Below are 24978 nucleotides of genomic sequence, written 5' to 3'. Positions count from 1 at the left end.
TGTATTGGCTTGTTGCTGCCTTTCCAGTGCACCCGTTGTCACTTTCATATACGTCAAAGCAGGTGAACTGGATTCACAATTGTTTATGGTTCCTAACTGCAGAGACTGATATTCCTGAAGTTTAACTGACTTTTTTGTTTTTGTTTTGTTGTGATTTAGTGTCCCCTTAAGGCAGTGTTTTTGTGCAGTGTATTTTATAGGTTAGGACTAGGGTTAGGTGTTCAGCTGTGATGGCTATGTCAGTGAATCTCCTCACAAAGGTAGATGTTTATGTGCATATGTGTGGAAGGAAGGAAGCAAGGGTTATGCAAATTTAAATCTATACAATTATAGATTTCCTTGTGAGTTCTATCTAGAGAGAATGAGAGAAAATGGAGTTTTTGAGGAAGAGATGAGAAGAGAATTGAAGAGAAAATCATGTTAGGGGAGAGAGAAAGAGGAGACAAAGAAGTGTGAGAGAGAGGAAACATTACCAAGAGAGTAAAGAGGTCCGCTGAGAATCATTTGGGGTGAGAGAACATTTTCCTGTTCTCGGGGAAATGTGTTAAACCAAATTACTGTTGACAACAGAATTATAGACGTAGACATACAAGGGAGAAAGAGAAAAGAAAAAAGCAATGGAGAAGCCCAGAGACTGAAATGAAAATAATATTGTGATTGTAAATCATTTAGAGACTTTGATTGTTCCTCCTGCTTTACATTCATTGCAGCTGAAGACAGAAATATTTTTTTAAAAGGAAACAGCAAGGAAACATCAGATGGATGTCTCCATCTGTGTCTCCAGACTCCAGTTCTAGTGACTCCAAAATATTCCTGTGTTGTTTTGGTGTAAATGCTATGCAAAGCTTTAAATTCGCAGTTCTATATGTTGTATCTCTCCATGGCTACTTGGCTGCATTGCCAAAAATATTTGGCAACTGGTAACGTGGGCTGCTGTAGTTCTGATTTGTGTTAGTGTTTGTTTTTTAGCTTTGCCTCTGCTGTGGATAAATATAAACCAAGATTTCCATCCTTTCTTCCTTCATCTTTGTTTCATTTAGCACAACACACACAGCCTTTGAGTTGTGGGCTTGAAGGAGGATTGCATGCAAATGCACCTCCATAACCTCAGTATTTGTTGAATACTGAGTCCAGATAATAGTTAAATTGTTTTAAACATGTTTTAAAATACACAAATGCACATACAAGCAAGACACAAACCTAAGTTAATAATAATAATATTTTAGTCCCTCATTGAACTCCAGAAGGAATTTGTGATTAATATGTGCACAAAGGATGGAAATCAAGCATTAATTGAAATTAAGAATTTAGCAATTCCATTTCCATTGTCAGCATCACTTATCGACTTGACTCCTTATCAGTGCTCTTACTGATTCCCATTGGGTTCCTGAGAAACATGAACAGGTATAAATGGAGGCTGTAGCCTGACTCTTCATCACTGCTTTTGTTACCTGTTGAAGTTCAAGATCGGTTCACTCAGCTTTAACTGTAGCAACACAGTGGAGATGAATATTTATAGAATCAAAACCTTAAAATTCAATTTACTTTTCATGACTAAATTCATGCTAACACATTCATCATGTTTCTTTTTGTTTCTTTTTGTCTTTAAAAAGGCAGTGATTTAAACAGAAACTGTATTTAATCCATATATTGAAGTTAAATATCAATAGAAAAAAATGGTCCCATGATCCAGTCACGTTTTGTCTAGTTTTTTGTTTTGTTTTGTTTTTTGTGTTGCTGATGATAATGGTTTTAAATAAAAGCAGTCATCCTAATAATCAGTTTCACAGTTTAACAGGCAGGGTAGAAATCCCTGCCTGTAGAAATCCGTGGGATAGAGGCAATTCGAACTGGGCAAGTCCCTTCACCCATCTGCTCCATTTGAGCTCTGCACTGCCTCCTGGGTACGACTCATCGGATCAGAGACTGGACTATTTAAACAGACAACCGATCCAAACTTCCTGTATTGGGGTGTTGGTTCCACAGATCGACACAATATAACAAAAGTTAGAAAATAATGATGATAAATGAATGAAAGTGCCTATCAATTATTTATTCACATAACATGCACATGCAAGAGACAATGTGGATACTGTGCCCAGTAAATCACTTCCTTAAAATTGTTTGTCTGCTTGCCAATCAATTCCACTTGAACTTGCGGTACAATCAGCTGATTTCAGGAAAATAGTGACGCAGTCTACAGCACGGCTATGGACATCACTTTTACTTTTTTTTTTGCACAAAAGGACAAGAGCATGATGGTAAAGTGCAAACTGTGTCCAAGACAGAACTTTGAAACACGCAGACAGCATCCTAACACTAAGCTAGCCAAAACCAGAGTGATGTTAACAATACATAAAAACAGCATTGCATCATTTAAGAAGATAATTAAGGTCAAATCAGAGAATGCATACTTTATTTTGAGGAACTGGTATAGTACACACAGTGGGTGAGCTATAGAATTGCACAATGGTCCTTTAATAGAAGCATCAATGAGCTCATCCTCCGATAATATGGAGAAATAACATCTAAACTACACAGTGATACATAAATAATAAATCTAAATGGCATTAATTATCCACAACAAAATAAATAGCTTGACAATATCGGAACACTTTTGGTGCAGAGTGAACAAAACAACTGCAACAGAAAAATAAAGGAAAAGAATAAAGAAGTCTTCTCTTTCACCTGCATTGTGAATGTAGACAGACTGATTCCAAGTGATTGGCAGGAAGACAGATAAGAAGGCAGACAGAGAAACAGGCTGATGCTGGAGAAGCAGAACAAACAGACAGATGAGACATTAAACAGAAATGGAGAGGAACAGGATCGGTCTGTAATCTAATGATGATGATGACTGAGAGAGAGAGGGACTGTGTGCCTAGACTCTAGGTCTAATTATCTGTCACACACTGAAATGGAATAAGTCCTCGGGAGAGAGAGCTGGAAAAGAGGGGGGAAGACGAAGGGAAGGAGAAAGAATGAGGAGGCAGTACTATGTGTACAGGGCAAGACAACAGTTGCATAACATGACCCCCTGGCATACTGTTGTGGTCATAAAACCAGATATCTGATCAACAGATGGATGATGGGTAGAAAACTTAACTTTGACCAATTTTTCATTTATTTATGGACAAGTAAATCCAAATATGTAGAGGAACAAAATTTCAGAAAACAACACTGTATGTTAACTTATGGTGTCATCTGGTGGTGGAGAATAACTACAAATGCTTCTGCCTTCCATATATGTAGTAGGTAAAGCATGCTTTGCCTACCACAAGAGACAGACAAATGCACAGCTGATGATGTATGATAATGCTCCATAATGTAATATCAGGGCTTTTCGCAGGAAGGACATGACTATACTAATTTAAAGCACTCACATGTTACTGAGAAACAAATGCCCCCACAGTCATGTGACAAAGAGAGGTTTCACAGAACTTAATGCCGACCTTTTGCGAAAAGTAATGCACAGCATCACTTTAGTAAAAACCTTGATTTTTCAGCCGCTGGACCTGGGCATTGAGTCAACCATGAACTTCTCTTTATACCAAAGTATTCTGGAGTCAAATGTGAGGCAATTTGTCAGACAGATAAAGCTTGGCTAAAATTGGATCAGGCAACAGGACAATGACTCCAAGCAAAGCAGCAAATCTACAACGAAATGGCTGAAAAAGAAGGTGTTGTAATGGTCCAGTTAAAGTTCAGACCTCAATCTGATTGAAATGGTCTGGTAGGACATTAAGAGAGCTGTGTACAAACGAATGTCAAAAACTTCAATAAACCAGTGCATCACTGTAAAAGAGAGTGGGTCAAAATTCTTCCACAGCGACGTGAGAAACTGATAAAGTCATAGGGAAAATGATTGCTGCTTAAGGTGGTTCTACAAGCCATGGGATGTTTGACATGACTGTAACATCCAGCTGTGCTGCAGCTCATTATAGGTACAGGACAATGGTTTCATCTGGAAACTATGGATTCTACCCACAATGGAAAGACATGAATGTTGGATTAATTGGTGATTCTTGGCGATTCTGTGCCATAAATACGTAGATGTCTTTTTCAGTGTTAGCCTTGTAATGTTCTAGTGACACGTTTAAGGTGTACCCTGCTTTTCACCCCAAGACATTTGGGATTAGCTCCAGTTCCTTTGACCCTGAACTGATTCACTGATTCACAAAATAGATGGATGCTATTTCTGACGGTTCAGGAGGCGGATAGTGCAAGAGATGACAGCTGAAAGTGCTTCAGCAGTGCAGCTTGTGATGACTGATTTTGAGAAATGTGTCATTGGGTTACACTGGCTTCACAACTCCAGCTTCACAACACCAAGTTGGATACATGTTTAATGTACAGATGGACAGATAGCACTAGAAGACTGTCTTTGTAGATGTGGGGAAATTGTACCATTTGCTGCATGTCTATGAGTATTTATTAATAAAACAGAAATGGAAAACTATTAAGCCCACATTTCATAATTCTTGGAAATTTGCTTTTTACATTTTCTTTAGTGTTGACTATCAAGTTTTATTGTTTTGTTTTTTTTTTTCATTTTTTCTTTTTTTTTGTTGGCTTTTTGCAAACAGTTTAATATTTAACTTTAAGGGTGCACTCCCTCAAACCTCAGTTATTTTTTAAAGTAGTTAAACACACTGAATCACACAAATACACACTCCACCCTGATCTCCATCTCTCTCTGTTTCCCTACAGTGAGCTCCAACCAGAGCCATGGGGAGTACCCAGACTGCCGGAGTGAGAGGGAGTCAGGAGGGGAGGCATCTCTCCTGGTGTCTCCGCTGGTGGTGGCGGGGATCGTTATAGGTCTAGTCCTCTTCCTCTCATGCATCACCATCATCGTCGGCAGCTTGCGCAAAGACAGTCGACTCCGAAACCCTCACCTTCGAGCAAGCTATGGTCAGTCTGTGACACACCTTGACATATTCTAGAACTTCCTTTTTGGTAGCTTTTCAGACTCCCATTGGAATGTAAATACAGCATCGTAAGACATTAAGTTAATACGCAACTTGATACAATGTCCACGACTTCAGGTATGACTATACATTTAAATCTTTTTGAGTGTCATGCTACGAGCTTAAATTGACGTAAATTGGTTGGTTAGGTTTGGGGTTAATTACGGTGAGGATCAGGACATGATACCAGACTGAAATATGCAAAAGTTGGCTCTAAATACAGTGGTGCGGTGCTGATCTGTAAAGCACAGCTGGAGTATGAGATGAGATGCCATGTAGAAGAGCACCACATAATAGGTTCAAATAAACCTTAGTTCATCACGCTGAAGTAACTGAATGTCCCCAGATGACAAAAGTCTGATTCTAGCACAGCATGAAGTTGATTTTTGTGTCTCCACAGGACAAGACAGTTTTTCTTATGGAGGTTCAGCAGGTGAACTGAGGTCTAGCTGCTTGGAAGACTTTCCTCCTGGTTTAGACTTTGACTCATACAGAGAGTCTCAGATAAACAGTGTGTATCCTGACTCCCCACCACGGTAAGTGCTTTTTGAATTTAAAAAGCCTGTGTAACAGATGTCAGTATTCAAATAAAAAACCCTCTTTTCAGAGTTAAAGTTTCCCCGGAGGCATCTTCCTTGGGGGGCTCAACCCGGGGTAGCGGTCATGTCCGGTTAGGGGCTCTGTTGGCTCTCAGGTGACTGTTTCCTCGCGGCTGCGTGCAGCGGGGCTAGGGGAGGGTCTGTGCTGACGGACGTGGGTTACTGACCTGGTAGCCTGGCTGCCCCTGGGTGGGTCCGGGATGGGTGTGAGGTTCTGGGGGCGCTCCGTCTCTGGGCTGGGACCCGGATCGGGCCTCGGGGGCTTGGGTCCTGGTTGGTGTGTTGCCGGGGTTGTGGGCGGGTGGGTGCATGGGGGCCCAGCCCTGGAGCAGGGTGCCGCCGGTGCGTCGAGCCACCTGGGGGGCTCTTCAACTGGTGGGGGAGATTGTCACATCTTGCAGGAGCTTTCCTCTCCTCAGGAGCTCCCTCTGCAGGAGGGGGAGATACAGGAGAGGTGGAGGAAGATCTCAGCCTGGGTGTTTATTGTCTTATGTAGTTTGGAAGATGAGTGGATGGTGGGGTGGGTGCAGTTTTCTCTGTGGTGGGGTTGGGTGGACTGTCCCGGGCTCTGTGGGGCCGGGCGGCGCTGCTGCACTGGGCCCGGTCTGGATGGGCCTGGGCCCCCTTTCCCTGGCGGGTCGCGGAGTATGGGGGTGCCTACTGGGGTCAGCGGGGGAGCTGGCCCCAGGGAGGGGTCACTTGCCCCTCCCTTCCTTCCCTCCCCATCTCCAGCTGCCTCCCTCTTCCCGCTCCACCACAACCACCCACACATGCAGGGCCTTGGAGTAGGGGTATGTCACCAGGGTGCAGAGGAGGCTACCCCCCCCTCTGTCCCCTTCTGGCTGCCTCTGCCTCAATTTTATCCCACAACTTAGACATTCACATTACTCACACTCTCATTACACATACATATAGGATCTTGGGGGTGGGCACGATACACGGAGTCCAAAGTACCATCAGGGTGTACACCCCACCCCTGGCATCGTTGCCCACCTCTCAATTTTAAATACACGTAGACATTGAGGGCTAGCAGGAGGGACCATGCGCTTACCTGCTGCTCTCTGGCAGGTAGCTCCAAGCCCTCCTGGGTTTTAAATGCACCTTAGAACACACATGCATCAACATTACAATGAGCGGGTGGAGGGAGGTTTGGAGTCTTCTCTCACCCCCATTCTCTGCGACCTGCTGGAGCAGGGGGGCTAGGACTAGGAGGAGGAGTTGGCCGTCCGACTGCGGTCTGGAGTGTGGAGCCTTCCTGCTGCTGCGGAGTCGGGGCGGTCTGCCTCCCCCCACCACAGGGAAAAGGGAAACACCACCTGGGTCTGGGTGCAGTTCCCCCCTCCAGGGGCGGGGGCACCTAGACCCGGTTTGTAGAGTACGCTTGGGGAGTGTGATCGTGTGTACAACGTCTCTTTATGTCTGTCTCCACGTTGGTTGAGTGTGGAGTAAGTGCATATGAGAGCATGAGGGTGGGAATGGATGTTTGTATCTGTGTGTGCCTGTATGTCTGTGTCTATATGTCAGGTTGGGTGTCAGGCGCCACCTCTCTGGGGACATCTCAGGCCCTCCAAGGTTTGGAGGCCTATCTCCCCCTACCACCACTTCCCCTGCCAGTGGCGGACCCCCTCAGACATCGGTGCGTTGGTGGTTCTTTGTGTCCGGGGATGGGCGTCCAGGTACACACCGGCTCACTCCTTGGCGGCCGCTTATCGGGGCCTGGAGCCTGGGGCTCGCTCGGGCCACTTCGGAGGTGGGGTGCCCCCGGCCTCTCGGCCTGGGGCTCGGTCACTCAGGCGCAGCTGGCTGCCGGCGGAGCTCACGGGCGCGTCACTGCAACTCCCCCTGGCTTCTGCTCCGCGGCTGCTGAGTGAGCCCTCATCTGGGACTCTCCTCAGCTCTTTCCGGGACAGTGGCGCAGCTGCCCCTCTGTTGGTCTTCCTTGGTCTCTTGTGTTCTGGGGGCCTCTGGATGTCTGGAGTTTTGATCTCCTCCACACCTGCTTCACGCCCTGGAGGACGGGGCTGTGCCCCCCCCCCCCCCCCCCCCCCCCCACACCCTCTAGCAGATTATTACATGAAGGAACCTTTTAAAAAACAAAAAACAAGCGCGTCCATGCTCACAGGTGTACACACGGGTGATCACACCCACAAACTACACCCTTTTTGGCTCCTACCTCAAAGCACACTGTGTTCTGTTGATCTTATGTGCTGCACAATAATGTTTAACATTTAGTATTTACTGTCATATTCCCATATATCATTGTGATGTTGTTTATTCTATTACTCTTGTTCTCTTCTGCTTGCTTTCTTTTTTCTTTCTCAGCAGGTGATCCAGGTGATTGATATATGCATTTTTTTTCTCTGCTCATTCTGTTGGTTTTTGTTTTTTGCCCTTCTCCCCGTCCCTCTTCTCAGCTGTTTCTCTTTCCCTCTTTCTTTCTCCCCTTCTTTCCCCCAGTCAAGTCTGTCCCGTATTCAGTAAGTGAAAATAAAATAAACAATAAAAGGTGAATCAAATGGACCATTACGGCAAGGCTGGGATGGTCAGTTTGGTAAAGTAAATCCGTTGGGCATCTTTCTTTGCCTTTAGACAACAATTCTGATGGCAAAAGAGCCAAACGGGACAGGCCAAAAAAAAAAAAAAAAAAAAAAAAGTTAAAGTTTAATCTACTATACATCTATTGCTTTATTACAACAAAATGTAAATGAAAATGTACCATAGTGATGTCTGTATACTAAATATGAAACTAAAATACTGCTAGACACCTGTTAAAATTGGAAACAGAAGGACGCTTGGGTTTTTTTACACATACCATTTGATAATTACTTAGATTTAACGGCGCAGGAAGGTCTCTGGTTTTGGAAAATTCCTTTTTTCTGGCAAAAGTTGAAAATAAAATATTAAGAAAAAACAAGTCAAATGGAATTTTTTGCCTTTCCTCAGCTACACACTACATTCTATTGTCAAAATAAGAAAGAAGAGCCTTTCCTTTGACATATATGTGAAATGTCAAGTATGAAATATAAGTGACCATTCATACACTATCATGCACTGTTCTTTGGCCACTTGGTTTGACCTTTTTCTGTGGTAATTCATTTATTAGAGAGCAGTGCTAACTTTGGTGCCCATTGCAAGGTTGGCTGTGAATATGTGCATGTGTGTGAGAAAGAGGGAGAGAGAGAGAGAGAGAGAGAGAGAGAGAGAGAGAGAGAGAGAGAATGGACTTGCTAAAAGCTGGTGTCATGGTGTTTTTGATCTAAATGTCAGCTGGTCTAATTGGCAACTTTAATAATTCACATAAATCCCTCCCCTGCAGTGCATATGTGTGTGCTTCATTCTCATCACAGTTCTTTAGAACCGTTCAAACATTTTACTCTGTTCAAGGGTGGATGATCTGTAGTCTATAACTCAGAGGGAATAATTGTCATACGACTGAACATATCATTTTATTTTATGGTTTATCAGAGGATATTGCTTACAGTTCTCCCTTTCTGCTGGCACCAAGTGTACACTCTATTTCATGATTATCCGGGGAGTATCATCCATCTGTAGTACGTGATTGAGATGACATTACATCTTATCACTTCCACAATTATTGTCAGACAACAGGGATAACGAGGATATCAGAGAGATAATTTACTGAAATGACTCACTGAAATTTAATAATAATAGTAATAATTAGACACAGTGGCACCACATTGCGGAAAGAAATCCAGCTTTTTGCTCTTTTCTTATGTAGTTACAAAGTAATTGTCATGTGCAATGTATTGAGCATCACAGAACTGCTGCATGTGACATAATCAAGGATTCCCATCTTCATCTCCTCAGTTCACATAGAAGGTAAATAAGAAATGTAGTGCTTCCTGGATTATGATTGTTTTTGGGCTCTTTGGAACTGATCTACATATATGAACTTAAAAATCAAAACACTATGTAACACTTTTACCACCGGCTCGTGTGATAAGACTCCCCCCTTATGCCCTCGGGTGCAGTCTTGACTCTACTTAAACATTCTGTGATAAAAGATACATCTCGAAAAATAAATATCAGTCTAGGGTTCATATGATTCTCGTGTCTACACAGACAAGCGGAGGCTAAGGAAATACACTTAACCGATTAAGGCTAATACATGTGAATACTCAAATGATAAGACACCATGCAATAAACCCAACACAGGATCTCAGGGTTAGAAAATGTATTAAACAATTGCAGGAAATTCACATCCAACCCTTTTTTCTTCATGAAAAAAAACACATATACAAAACATACAATAAACCCCCGGGGGATAGATTTCAGTATTTTTTTCCCTTAACCTGTCCAATGTTATTCTTTTCCCAGAGTGCACTCTTAGTTTATTTTTGTTGTTGGCGCGCTTTAGTTGGAGCTCTTAATAATAACAACAATACCTCCGAGTATCCGTGATGTCTCCACCTCCTCCGATGAATAACTCGCTCGTTGTGGTAGCAACCGTCTCCACTCGCGGCAGCGAGCAACGAATCTCCGGTTCCTTAGATAGCAGCGAGTCATCCACGGTTAGCGACTCTCTCCCGAGACAACTCTCCAACTCCGTCTCTCCGCTCCGGCGGAATCTCCGTTAGCCAGGACCGTGGCGTTAGCCTAGCTCCAGGGTGTGACTCCTTCCCTTTCAGAGTCTTTATCTGCCGTTCTCTGCGATAGTGTCTTTTCCTTTCCAGGCTTGTCTGTGCATTCTTTCTGTTTCCTCCGTTGCAAAACTCTCCTTGTAGGGGTGAGATCCGTATGGGATGCAGAGTCTAGACATATCCTCTCCCCAAGAGGCAACAAGTGATTCCGATGGAGGATCTTGATTGGTCCATCACCATCTTCGGGTTTCAACCGGAACACAGGTAGGTTCGGCATCTTACTTTCCACAACATATGGTTTTGACGCCCAGCGGTCGGCCGGTTTATGTTTCCCTTGCAACCCGAGGTTTCGTAGCAAGACTCTGTCTCCCGGTAGCAGCTGTGCGAACCTAATTCTTTTATCATACCGCTGCTTATTGTTCTCATTCTGTTTGGCAGCGACGGACTCTGCTAGTTCATAGGCAGCCTTTAACTCCTTCCTCAGGTCAGAAACGTACTTGAGGTAAGTTTTCTGTGGTGTGCCATCACTAGAAGTCTCGAAACACAAATCCACAGGTAACCTAGCTTCACGCCCAAACATAAGGAAATAAGGAGAGAAACCTGTAGCTTCATTTGGAGTGCAATTATAAGCATGAACCAAATGAACGACGTGCTGACTCCATTTTTTCTTTCTGTTCGGTTCCAGGGTCCCCAACATGTCCAACAATGTCCTATTAAACCTCTCGGGTTGAGGGTCTCCTTGAGGATGATAGGGCGTCGTTCTTAATTTTTCAACTCCAAGTAAACTCAACACTTCATGGACAAGGCGACTTTCAAAATCTCTGCCCTGATCACTGTGCATCCTCCGTGGCAGTCCGTAATGAACGAAATACTTCTCCAGCAACACCTTTGCAACCGTAGAGGCTCTCTGGTCTCTTGTTGGAAAAGCTTGAGCATAACGAGTGTAGTGATCGGTAATGACCAGAACATTTTCTGTGCTGCTCGAATCAGGCTCTATGGACAAAAAGTCCATACAAACGAGGTCGAACGGTCCCTCACTTTGCAAATGCGACAAAGGTGCAGCTCTCTTGGGTAGAGTCTTTCTTTTTATACACCTCTCACAAGACTTGCAATACTCTTCAATCTCTGACTTCATCCGAGGCCAGTAGAACCGGTTTCTTACCAAACCGTATGTCTTGTCGAGGCCCAAATGACCTGAGTCATCGTGCAGTGATTTCAGTACAGGGACTCTATACTTTTCTGGTAGTACCAACTGAGAACAGCGGGATTTCCCTGGAGGAGTTACAATGCGATACATCACTCCTTTCTGCATCTTTAACCTGTCCCACTCTCTCAACAGCAAAGAGCAAGTTGGTTGCTTGGTCTTGTCAACTTGGTTACTATTCCCATTACTCAGAGCTGTCCACACTTGTCCTATGCCGGGGTCTTCCCGTTGAGCGGTCGACAACTCAGCAAGACTCACAAAGGGCATATTCTTAACACTCAAAGAAGCCAGATTGCAATAAGCTTGTGGGATAGCTTGTGGAGAAGTGCCAAAAGAGTCAATGGCTCTTCTGGATCGTGGGTTTTTATGTTTCATCACCCCAGACATTTGACACAAGGCTCTCACTCCTGCTGCAGGAACGTCGTCCCACTCGGATTTGGATATCGACCCCGATTGTGGCCGGCGAGAGAGGGCGTCAGCGTCAATGTTTTGGACTCCTGCTCTGTACTTGAGACTAAAGTCATATGTAGACAGGGCAGCAAGCCAACGGTGACCCGTCGCGTCTAGCTTGGCAGACGTTAGCACATATGTCAGAGGGTTGTTGTCTGTCCTCACCTCGAACTTGGTCCCGTACAGATAGTCATGCAGTCTGTCCACTACCGCCCACTTCAGCGCCAAAAATTCCAATTTATGGGCTGGGTAATTCTTTTCTGAAGGAGTCAAACTCCGACTGACGAAAGCCACAGGTCTCAATCCTTTGCCTTGATCCTGGTACAGCACTCCTCCTAGCCCCTCCCGGCTAGCGTCTACATGCAGCACATAAGGTAGCTGAGGATCGGCAAAGGCCAACACAGGAGCTTGAATAAGTCGTCGCTTCAGCTCCTCGAAGGCTGCCTCATATTCTCCGCTCCATCGACCACCAAAGGGCTCTGCGGGGTTAAGGTACGGACCATCCTGTCTCTCCTTTACTTTCTTCTTTGCAGTTGAAGGGTAACCAGACAACAGTTGGTTCAATGGGTGAGCTACCTTGGAGTAATCTTTCACGAAACGCCGGTAGTACCCACAGAATCCAAGAAACGACCGTAACGCAGTCACAGTGTTGGGTCTTGGCCATGCGGTTACAGCTTCAGTCTTCTTTGGATCAGTAGACACCCCGTCTTGAGATATGAGATATGTGCCCAACGTAAGTCACCGATGGCTGACAAAACTGACATTTATCCAGTGACAGCTTCAGTCCTTCGTCCTTTAGACGGTCAAGCACCTTCAGCAACCGGATCTCATGCTACTCAAGCGTGGCTCCAAACACAATGAGATCGTCGAGATAGACCAACACCTCAAGCAAGTTCATGTCTCCAACAGTTTGTTCCATTACCCGCTGAAATGTAGCGGGAGCCCCTGTCACTCCCTGTGGCATTCTTTCAAATTGGAAGAATCCAGCCGGGCAAATGAAAGCTGTCTTTTCCTTGTCGGAGTCTGCCATGGGCACTTGATAGTATCCACTCCGAAGGTCAAGCACACTGAACCACTTGCTTCCACTGAGACATGCCAAAGCATCTTCAATTCTTGGCACCGTGTATTGGTCGGGAGTGGTGCGGCGGTTTAGAGTCCGAAAATCCACACACATCCTTATTTTCCCATTCTTCTTTCTCACGACCACAGTGGGTGAGGCATAAGGACTGCGTGACTCTGTAATAACACCAGCAGTTTTTAGCTGCGCTAGATGCTGTCTCAGTGCCTCCACGTCAGCAGGTGGCAACCGACGAGACCTCTCCCGAAATGGTTTGTCCTCTGTGGTTTTGATAGTGTGCTGGGTGCCCTTACTGCATCCGACATCAAACTCATGCAGAGAGAAAACTTCACTTCGCTCCATCATTTCTGTCACCAACCTTTCCTTCCACTCCTTAGGAACTGGTGAGTCTCCAAAGTTGAAAGAAGAGGGGCTCAGCTTCCCAGGGAACTCGACTTCAGACTCTTCCCTCCCAGGTAGAGATGACACGACGTCGACTGGAAACAGATGAGCTATTGGTGTCCCTCTGGTCAAGGTAATTTCCCGTGCTGACACGTTTCTAACCAGAACAGTAATTCTTTTGGCCGTCACACCAGTGGAGGTCTGCAACTCTGGTCTCACCAGAAGTCCATCGGGAAACCGTGACTCATTCTCAGGGTCATCAGGTGAGTCTACAAGGATTGTCTGAGTGCTCAGCACTCCATGAAACTTTGGTGCCCCAGCCACTTGGGCGACTCCCCCAGGCCGTTGGATGACAGGTTTGGCTTGGGTGAACCACACTGTTCCCCTCTGGTTACTGTCAGCATCAGGTGGTAACACTGAGATCTCACTGAAAACTTTTCTGAAGACTGGGTGAATGTGCATGGATCTCACAAAGTTTTCTCCTCCCTTTTCCCTGCAGTGGCTAAGCAATCAACTCACAGTGGGTGTGTTAGTGCCAACAAGCAGGGAAACTTCACCTCTCACAACTGGGTCGGGACATACCAACACAAGTGCATCAATGGTCTCACTCACACCTACATCTGCTTCCAAAAACTCCAGCCTAAGTGACAAATAGCCATCATAAGGGTACTCGGCGGAACTGAGACCCCATATCGCCAACGTGTCGATAGACGTCAATGGCAGGTGTGTCAAATATCTGTCGTAGAAGGATCTGTACAGCAGGGTTACTTGAGAACCAGAATCGAGTATGGCTTTAGAGTAGATGCCTTCAATCTGTACCGACACTACAGAGCTAGGGCCCACTAAGCCTGCAGGTACAGTGTCTTTCACTTTTCCCTCTAAGGTGCTGCACTTGGTGGAACGTGTTACAACCACCGGGATGCCAGGCCGTTCCTCTACTGGACCCCGCGGTAGTTTCCCGATTTCTTTGTCAGTTTAATGAGGCGCTTGTTGACTTTGAGTAGGTTTTCTTCACCTTCACATTCTCTCTTAAAATGTCCATCCTCCCCACATCTGTAGCAAAATATTCCAGGTTTATCCTCTTGATAGCCAGACCTTTGTGGGGTAGCATTTCTTTTATAAGGTGGCTTGGCAGGGACTTCTGGTTGTGAAATCTGGGTGTCTGGATGTGATGCAACCGTAGCAGCTTTAAGACTAAGCATCTCAGCTTTCATGACACTTATCTCTTTTTTCAGCTTTGCCACTTCAGGATCAACTTCTTGTTCAGGTGCCAACTTAGAAACAGGAGTTACAGACTGTGACATTACTGGGTTCTTGCTATCATTTCTGCTTTGGAGCATGTCCTCTTCCTCCCTTACTTCTTTTAGCAACTCACTGAAAGAAGGGGGTTCTCGCAGCTTGTGAGTCATACGAAGACGGAGTGCAATCATGTCTTGTTGCAGTGCTCCCCTCACAACCTGCTCCATCCGTAATCGATTCATGTCAGACAGTGCCACGCCTCCTTTTCTGAAAATACAGTGCAGCAGTTTATCCAACCTCAACAAGTAAGTAGACAACTTTTCGCCCACATTTTGGTAGGTATGTCTGAACTTCACCAGAAGATCGGACGCACTCTCAGTTGTTCCAAAAGCCGTCTCCAAAACCTGCATGTAGTCATATGAAGTTGCAGTGGGCTGCTGCACTCTCAAGAACCTTACAATGTCTGCAGCTGGACCTTTCAGATTTTCCACTATTCGCTGTTTCTTTATGTTGTCACTGCACTGCCACTCATCTAGCAGATGTGTTGTCTGTTCTGCCCAGGCATCATACTCTTCCTCCCCATTGGGCGTAGGTTTCACACCAGAGAACATGCGCAGCTTACGATAGCTCTGAGAATCAACAGATGTGGCGTTACATTTATCCACTAAGGAACTGATAGCATGTATCAAAGCCGTGTTCACATCAAGGGGTGAAGGCTGAAGTAAGCCACCAACGTCAGTAAGAGTTTTACCTTCCGCATTCAGGAATGACATTAGCTTAGATTGAAACTCATCATTTTCTGCAGGAGCAGTGAGCACATGAGCTGGCCATGGACCCGCCTCCCCAGGAAGTCCAACAACATCCGGTACGGTTTGATTTTTTAAGTCAGTTGAAGTCTTGATCAGTACCAACTGTGTCTTAGAAGCTACATCAAGACAACGGTCAACTATCTCGGATTTTCCAAATACTTTGACCTGGCTCAAGGCCGATAGCAGAACTGCATCTGTGACATCGGGGTCCACATCACTCAAAACAACTGCATGTCCATAAGCTAACTGCTTCCTTTTGCACCAAGCTTCAATTTCAACTGCTTCCATTTTTCTTTTTTTTCTTTTTTAGCTCAAACAGTAAGAGATCTCACAATAAATGTAACCACACTTGACAATGAAAATAATTTCCTTAGCAATCTCAAAAAAAAAATTAGTTCCCTCTCTTTGGTGAATAACGGAAAACCAGGTCAGTCATAACACAAATTACATACAATCCCGGACGAGCCCCCAAAAATGTAACACTTTTACCACCGGCTCGTGTGACAAGACTCCCCCCTTATGCCCTCGGGTGCAGTCTTGACTCTACTTAAACATTCTGTGATAAAAGATACATCTCGAAAAATAAATATCAGTCTAGGGTTCATATGATTCTCGTGTCTACACAGACAAGCGGAGGCTAAGGAAATACACTTAACCGATTAAGGCTAATACATGTGAATACTCAAATGATAAGACACCATGCAATAAACCCAACACAGGATCTCAGGGTTAGAAAATGTATTAAACAATTGCAGGAAATTCACATCCAACCCTTTTTTCTTCATGAAAAAAACACATATACAAAACATACAATAAACCCCCGGGGGATAGATTTCAGTATTTTTTTCCCTTAACCTGTCCAATGTTATTCTTTTCCCAGAGTGCACTCTTAGTTTATTTTTGTTGTTGGCGCGCTTTAGTTGGAGCTCTTAATAATAACAACAATACCTCCGAGTATCCGTGATGTCTCCACCTCCTCCGATGAATAACTCGCTCGTTGTGGTAGCAACCGTCTCCACTCGCGGCAGCGAGCAACGAATCTCCGGTTCCTTAGATAGCAGCGAATCATCCACGGTTAGCGACTCTCTCCCGAGACAACTCTCCAACTCCGTCTCTCCGCTCCGGCGGAATCTCCGTTAGCCAGGACCGTGGCGTTAGCCTAGCTCCAGCTAGCCAATGTAGCCAAACGTGCCTCGTGCTTAGCCAAGCACCAAAAGATACGGGAAGCCCGGCTCAAACGCTCCGAATGATTACCGGGAAGTCCGCAGACGGGTGATATGTTGTTGCCGAACAACTTTGGTGACATAAGCAGTCCCGAAGTCCATGCTTTGTCTATGCCATTTTAGTAATCCTTCTTTTTCTCCTCTCTTCCTCCCGAGTCTCTTTCCCCCGGAAGTCATCTGCAAGTCATGACCTCTCGTGACGTAGCATACAAAACAAGTTACACTTCTTCTCTTTTAACAGACATTCACATTCCATGAAATTATGGTTTTTTAACGTAACTGATTTTTTCATACACTATTTATGCATTTTAATACAAACAGTTATATCACATATCTATACCACTCTTAACCTCACCATGAACAATTATTTTCTCTTTAACTTATTCTCATGAAAACAAAATAAATACCACTGATATTTATCAGAGTATTACAACTACAAACCACATTGTTTTAAGTGAGTTAACCTTTTGTCTCCCTGACAAACACTGTTTGCAAAAATGCATTTTTTTTGTTACATATGACAATAGAAATAAAAAAGAAATTAAGACATGACCTTGTTATTTTTAAGTTATTGGGGTTTTTTTTTTTCCTTTTAGTTTATTCTCTGTGCAGTGTTTAAAAAGCCCCATATGGACTTCAATTGTAAAGTTTGCTATTGTTTTTGGTCAAACCTCATATGTGAAGGGATGCACCTGGTAGCAGCAGGGTTTGGTGGTGTTAAATGATGCTTGAGCCTAATGTGGGCGACAAATTGTGCCCATACGCAGTTAGAGAATTTCAGTTTGAACAGCGGAAATGTGAGAATAACTGTGAAGAACTCCTCAGCTTTCTATCAAGAATAAGGAAAGAAAGCAAAGAGGAGAGCAGGGAAAAGGAAGGGGAGCTAGAGCGCTACGTCAGTACTCTGGCAGGAAACCAGAATGTTCTGGACCGCCTGCGTGTGAGACGTACTTTTTGGCTTGGACTACAGGACAGCAGCCAACCAACGCATATGCATAAACTCACATACACTCACATCCATACATTCGAATCACACTTTTTTTTGTAACCATAGTGCTGGCAAATTATTGTTTGGTACCCTGTGAAGAAGCAGGTAGTTGCAGTCATATGATCAGAGCGTGTGTGGGCGTGCATATTTTTGCGTGTGTAGGCCACAGATGGTTGAGGAAAACTCAGAGAACTCAGATCAACAGCTCACCTGCTGCGACTGTGAACGCTACACTTCCGACACACACGTACACACACAAAGTCTGGTAGAGAAAAAAAGTCACGCTTGCGGATCAGCGCCTCACCTGTGGAGACTGAAAGCTTCTGCTTCCTCTCAGGGAGAAGCTCAGCAAGCACACACACACACGCATGGACACAGATTCCTTTCTTTCTGATTTGATTTGCATAATAGCATTGGTGAGCACATAGTGTAGGAAGGCACGTGTGACATTCTCATCGTGTATTGAGAAGATTTAAATAAGCATTAACGTCACAGCTTTGTTTCCTTTTGATTTGTTTTGTGTTTGCCACTTACATGTGTCCAGACACTGATCTATTAATATAATTTTTTCAATTCTGTTATGGTGAGCATGTGAAAAGGAATATTTATGTCATGTTGCTCAAATTTAGGCTGAGGTTTGCCCATTATTATGTCTGGTCTCGAGTGTCACAGCATATGCTGCTGGTCTGATTGCCGATTCTGATCCAGAGTTCTGCCTACAACAGTGGAAACATCTTAGTTTCTGGTCAGCAGTTTATGGATACTATGACCTATGGATGGAAAACTACAGTTTATCCATTTGTATTTTAAGCTTGGAATTATAGAGAATTTAGAATCACATTTGCTTCTTTGTTGATATATAATATGTAATTAACTGTAAATTACATGTTGCAAAGGCAGGCAGTCAGAGATGTTACCTGTGTTTTACCAGTTGTACAGCAGTAAACCACGATGGAGCAACAGTAGCCTGCATCTGTGACTTTTCACGTAACATTCAATAATGACATGTTTAGGAGCAGCTGAGGCATTTGCAATAATTTGCCCGTTGCTGTGTCAGGCTGCGTGACACTAACTGCAAGTGTTTGACAAATACAGGAAGCGTTTTTTCATGTTATTAAGCTGTAAAGCAATTTCTGCACAGTGTCACTTGTCATCTCATAGGAGGAAACTAATCTTCCCACTGTGCACAAACTGGTAATGTAAAGAGATGAAAAGCAGGAAAATGAAAGTAGACACCTGATTATTGTTTTCTGGCACTAAGAGTAATTTGATATGATGAAAACTGATTTGTTGAATGTCATATAGAGGTTTCATATTGTTTCTGCTTTATGCTGTAAAAATCAAATCAGTTTTGGGTATGATTCACACACAGTAGCAGCACCATCTACAGTTTAACTCCACAGGCAAGAACCTCTCACAGTGGTAAAGAGCAGAAACATGCTGGCTTTACACACACAAATACACACACTTGCACTGACACACAGAGACCATATGCTGTAAGCAAGAGCTGTGTGGTGTTCAGCTCTGTAGAGCGTCATAACCATTGCATGAATACATGCCAGAGGTCCTCCCTTTCTGCTGACATGCGTGTGCATTTGACTTCTTTTTCTACTGTGACAAATGTTAAGACAAAATCTTTTAGGTCAAGGTTAGAAGTCTGGGAAATATCTGGGTTTAAATAAACCATGACTGTTAATAGGAAAAATGAAAAAGCAACATTCTTCACACTTGTATCAGTGGCAAACTACTTCATCCATTGCTTTTGACAGGCTTCACTTATTGGTTGCATGTGAAAGTTTGGGGGGGTTGCTTTGTTGTAAAGCAAACCTCCATACAGCTGCATAAAATAGCAAAATAACTAGTAGATAAACCTAGCCTTAATTGACAGAAGCAGCCAGCCTATGCAGGAAAAACGTTGAAACATGGATTTCCCAAACTGTAGCATGAGGATTGTGTCAATGTGTTTGTTTGCCACCAAGCAACAGCATCCTTAAGTTATTAATAAATTAATACCTTGATATTGAATTTCATTTACATGATATGTCTGGACTTTAAATAGAAACAAGCAGCAGATAAAAACAAACAAAACAACAAACAGAAAAGCAGTTGTGCAGCTCCCAGCAAGTCTCCCAGAGGGGGCGAATTATTATTTATTCTGCCACACCCTGCTAACACACATGCTAGTGAACACACAAAGGTGTAAAACACCTCATTCATTATCTAGTGTGAGGTGTTTGCAGAAACAGACACAGTGGGAACAGAGCAGCATATAGCTCCTCAGAGACAAGAGACACAGGGATTTAGAGTGTGTTACAACACCTCATCGTGCCTAGCGCTCACTTTCCCTCTGTCTTCAATTTTCACCTCAACGTGCTGTCATGCCACTGATGTTTACAGTCAGATTTCTTAGCATGAGGCAAGTGAAAATAATCCACATGAATATATTTATTGAAACCCTGAGTTATATGGGGGTGTGAGAAAGAGAAGAGAAAGACGATAAATGATAAATGATAAACAATATTTAATAATAAATAATTATAACTAAAGCCATCGCAGAAAACTTTATTTTTCTATATTATGTTTTTTGTATTATATTTCTCCTCATGTTAACTTTTATCAAGTGGAAAAAAGTGATTGTGTTCATCTTCCAGCTTCATGTGTTTATATTATGCTAACCATAGCCATGTAGCTAGCCACCATGTAGCACATCATTATATACCAGCAAGCCCAACTTCAGTAACCCTACAAACATCACTGTTTAGTTTTCTATCTTCATTTATGTCGGAAGAGATAGCAGAGCTGTACGTTTTAATTTTTCAGATATCTCTCAGTCAGAGCATGGTATATAGACCTTAGATGGAAACTAGCAAGCTAACTCCCTGCTAACTTCAAATTCTGTTAAACTTAATAAATCCTGTTTTTATGGATGCCTGGATGTCAAACTTAATTGTTACACCTGGTAAAGCAGCAACACTGATCATGTCATTAAAGATGAAAGAATTTAGAATAGAATAGAATAGAATAGAATAGAATAATCCTTTAATTGTCCCACAAGGAGAAATTTGGTTGTAACAGCAGCCAAAAAGACAAATATACAAACAAACAGTACACAGGACACGGAACAGAAACATACACAATTTTCTTACATATTTACATTATTTGAAAAGTTTTCTAACTCTTAGTGATGCCGCAGTGTTTGTTTGACTTTGAGACCTGAAGAGTTTTGACCCGGAAACAGCTAATGACGTCAGCTAATGTTCAACTGGAGTGAACATTAGCTGTTATCTTCACATCATGGCGGAAGTAGCTCTCACTCACTTTTTCTATACACAGAAAGACACAAATTTAACGTGAAAGAAACTATCGCTTAAGCGCTTACTTATAGGAGGTCATGTGATTGTTGGGGTTTTCTCCGTTTTCTTTCTATTATTGTAGAATATGAAGCGCCTTGAGGCAACTGCTGTTGTGATTTGGTATTGTATAAATAAAATTGAATTGAACTAAAATGAAATTGAAAAAGAAAGAAAGAAACTGCTGTGTATTGATGTTGTTAACCACTGTGCTGATTAAGTTACGCTGATTTACCTCTTCCTACGGCCCATTCTCATCTACCATTACTTCCACAGGGCTATTTTATAAAATAAAAATTCTAGGGCTCCTCATGGTTTGCAGTGGCAGAGCAATGATCAGAACAACAGCAGCTGAACCAGTCACGTCATTGTGCCCATGCTTTGCATCTTTCCAGCATCAACATGACGCAGTTGCTGTCAAACAAGAAACGTTTTACATTGGCTTGTATTTTGTTTGTCTTTTATTCAGTTATAATCCATCTAACCTGCAGAAATCTTTCATAATTTTAAGGTTGAATTTCCAGTTTTCTTTACATGGATTAAGCCCACTTATAAACCTTAAGTGAATATTTTGACAAAAGCCATGGAACTTTAATCTCACTTTTCATTAAGACTTAATAACTGCAGCTATGCATGTATAGAGTCACTAGTCAAGCAAAACAATATTATGGCTTCATTAACAGCTCAGTCCTGAGTGCCAACAGTGTGCATCTTTGGTTTTCCCTACCAGAACACTGAACAACTGTATTTAAAATTTGCATTAAAGATACATAAACCTTTTCTAGACTACAGCTGAATTCTGCAGGTTTATATTTTTTTGTGTCTTGCCTATTTATCTTCCAAATGTATGTTTTAGATGGTTTTATATAGAGCACATTGTAGATATTGCTTGATTGTGCATAGTTAAAACTGTCTTTATATTTGAAACTGAATGTCTCAGTGCAACAGCTCATGTCTGATGGTGGGAGGGGTCCATCTTGTCTCCTATGGTATTCTCCTGTGAATTTCTATTATGGATGGATGTATTTGAACATAGAAAATAAGGCAATGGCATCAAGCTATCATGAAATAGCAGATTAAAAGCCGGCTTATTAAAAAGATAAGCATTGGGAGAGTTCAGCAAGCGCACTACCTGACATGAACCATTTGTCAGCACAACTGTAAATTTGCTAAAGACATGTTTCTTTACAAAATGCCCATTAAGAGTTTGAGCAGATTACTCCCTTTAAGTATGAGTTATTTTGCAGTTGCTATCATTTTTCCTGTGTTGGGAAGGATACATTTTATGTGCCTGCACTTGGAGTAAGCTAAAAAAATAATAAAGAGAAAAGAAAACCACCTCCAGACACCCACATGCACAAATGGCAAAGAAGAACATAACTTAGTAACTGATGTTATGATATAAAATCAATGTTCTGTAATTTATCTAACTTTTTCATTTTTGTCCTTTTGCCTGTAGCTATGATGAGTGTGTCGGTCCAGGTTCGACTCAGATCTACATCCCTACAGATGACCCACCTCCTTACTCATTGGTGGACCCCTGTCAGGGGGGAGCAGAGCAGGATGAACGGCCTTGCTACTCCCTTACAGATCCTTCCCCACACTGCGGAGAGACCTCAGCCAGTGCTGCCTGGTTTTCTCCCTCCCACTACCCACTGGGACTGCAAGAGCAGGAGCATCAACATCTTGCATCCATCTCCTTCCCACTGGAGGCAGCACCACCTTATGAGTCAATGCTGCCAGAGCAGGGACAGCCCCTCCCTCTCATGCCATGTGACCTTTATAAACACCAATCAGAGAGGGGGGATGATGGCAACTCCCAGCAACTCCCTGCGAACCAGATCTCATAGGACAGTTAATTTGTTTCTCTCACCTGTGGGCTTGGTGAATTAAACAAACACTTGGGATGTGTGGAAAATAGCTTTCATTAGCAGCTGTGACACCAAACGATGGTCCAAAAGATGTGCATTTCTTCCACACGGTTGCAAAGACCTGAAGAGGCTGAAGCTTGACTGCAGTGCAGTCAAAACTCCAGCTTTCAACCATTTTACTGTTGTTTGACTATGGACAAAATAAAACTCAAGAACTGCATTATACTGCAAAGTTCCTGGAATGGCAACTTCTCTCAATGGCTCTCCTCTATGTTGTTTAGTTTAGTTTTGCCATGTGTTGACTGTTATCGTCTCCTTGAAGTAGGACTGATACAAGAGTTGTGTGTCTTGTGTGGAGTTTAGTCTGAATCGCTTCCAAACAAATGCATTTACATTTATCCATCATGTCATAGACAACAGGAAATTGAGTTTGTCTTTACAAGAAAGAGTATGAACAGTATAGATGTGGGTTTTAGTAGTCTAGTTTAAGGTATACACAAGCACACTCAGTACCATCCCTGAGTTTATTTTGCTGTGATGTCACATATCTTCGTATTTAGAAATGTTTTGGGAAAAAACTGTACTTAGCTCTGATGTTATATAGAACATGTCAACTACCAGCACACCACTGCTGATTTACAATCTCTATAGTGTGTGCAGACAGTAGCGTGGTTTATGGCAACCTCCAGTGTTAGTTTGTTGGTTGTGGTAGTTTGATTAGAAGGAGTTTGTGATGAAATGGCTGTGTATAACAGGGGAACTACCTGGACAAGGAATTATCAACATGCCATTTTTCCAGGTATATTTGTATTACCTTTTAGCACCATGATGATGCCATAGAAAACATTGCTAGCATGTCATTTGAATCTGTCATCACCAGAGAGGAGTTCAACTTGTCCAGCTGTATAAGTTGTCATAATTCTTCCAATCAAGGGCTCTGGTTTTAATGTCAATGCTGTAACTGGATCCCAGCAGCAAAATGTAGCTTGGAGCTCTCCTCTTGTCGAGGTTGGGTTGATGCAACGGAGAAGAAACACAGTAAACTGTAGACTTTATTACATTATTCACTCATAAGGGATGCTTCTGCGTTGTTGTTCTTGTTCTGCTCTCATAAAATAATTCACTTGGCTTAAACCGTTACAAATGTTCTCTGTATTGCACACAGGTGAGCAACACATGGCTTGCGATAGCCACTAAACTAATTACTAATGAACAAAATAAACTGATGTGGAAACTTTTTGGGTCATTCCATCTTAACTCATTAAATTTCTAGTAACTTCTCTTTTCAGCCACCTTTGTTTTCGACGAAATGTTCAAAGTTTGGATATATTCTGTATGATAATTGTTGTGAAATTTTACCTTAAGATATTAAATACCTTTCTAGATTTTAAAAACAACAACATTAATTTACACATTAGTGTAATATTCAGGCACGTATCCTAAACACAATGAAAAATTTAAAACAGCATGGAAGTTTAGTGAAAATAGCATTTTTAGGTCAAAAAGCATTCTGTGTGTTTCATTTTACATTAAATTTTGAACATTTAAATTACTTTGTCAATAGTGGTCTTTGACAACGTGAGATGGTTTTGGGGGCAAAATGTCATAGCATGAAAGCAAAATGTCATAGCAATCATGGCATATATGCAAACCATGAATATTTTTAGGAAAGTCAAAGATGGCTGAGCTGAAGGACAACGATGATTTGAGACAGAGTGACCCAGTAAGATTTTTTGTAATATGCAAAGCCTTTCGCATTTGATTCTAAAAAAATGTTTCCGCTACAGTATCTCAACATTTAAACATGTAACTGTCAGCTGCAAAGTTTCTGCTGGTACTTGTAAATCAAAGGGTCCCCTTGAAAGGTTATTACATCATTCTGCCTGACAGGCACCAGACTTCTTTTACAGGCATTATTTAAAAATGTTTAAGGTGATAAACATGTATGGACTGTTCCAAGTGTTAGAATTGCAAAATGGTTCAAGACAAGACAAAAGAAAATTATCATTGTGTCCTTGATACAGTATTTCCTTGTTATTTTGCTGTAGATGCATCAGGGGAAATTAGTTTATACAACAGCAGATATGTGGTCAAATGCATCCCATTAGCAGGTGGTTTGGGTGATCTGGTAATGCTGTGTATTGGTGGTCATTTACACTAATATGCATCAGAGCTGACTGTTGCTGAGCAAACTGCTTAAAGTGTAAACAAAGTA

At 42.7% G+C, this 24978-nt stretch overlaps 1 protein-coding gene across 1 annotated transcript in view; it reads left to right on the top strand.

The window, feature by feature from the left end:
* bean1 (brain expressed, associated with NEDD4, 1) overlaps positions 1–22988 on the top strand; it is a 53050-nt gene extending 30062 nt beyond the window's left edge. The window contains exons 3-5 of the mRNA XM_026189861.2: positions 4711–4914; positions 5371–5506; positions 22352–22988. Of these exons, the coding sequence (XP_026045646.1) occupies positions 4711–4914; positions 5371–5506; positions 22352–22742 (731 nt within the window). The 3' untranslated portion in view covers positions 22743–22988. The remainder of the gene's footprint in view (positions 1–4710; positions 4915–5370; positions 5507–22351) is intronic.
* Positions 22989–24978: the final 1990 nt, after the last annotated feature.

Source organism: Astatotilapia calliptera, chromosome 13 (assembly GCF_964374335.1).
Source record: "Astatotilapia calliptera chromosome 13, fAstCal68.1, whole genome shotgun sequence".
In the NCBI taxonomy this organism is placed as follows: domain Eukaryota; kingdom Metazoa; phylum Chordata; class Actinopteri; order Cichliformes; family Cichlidae; genus Astatotilapia; species Astatotilapia calliptera.
The sequence above is the reverse complement of the archived record's forward strand: the minus strand, read 5'-3'. Positions and strand labels throughout refer to the sequence as shown.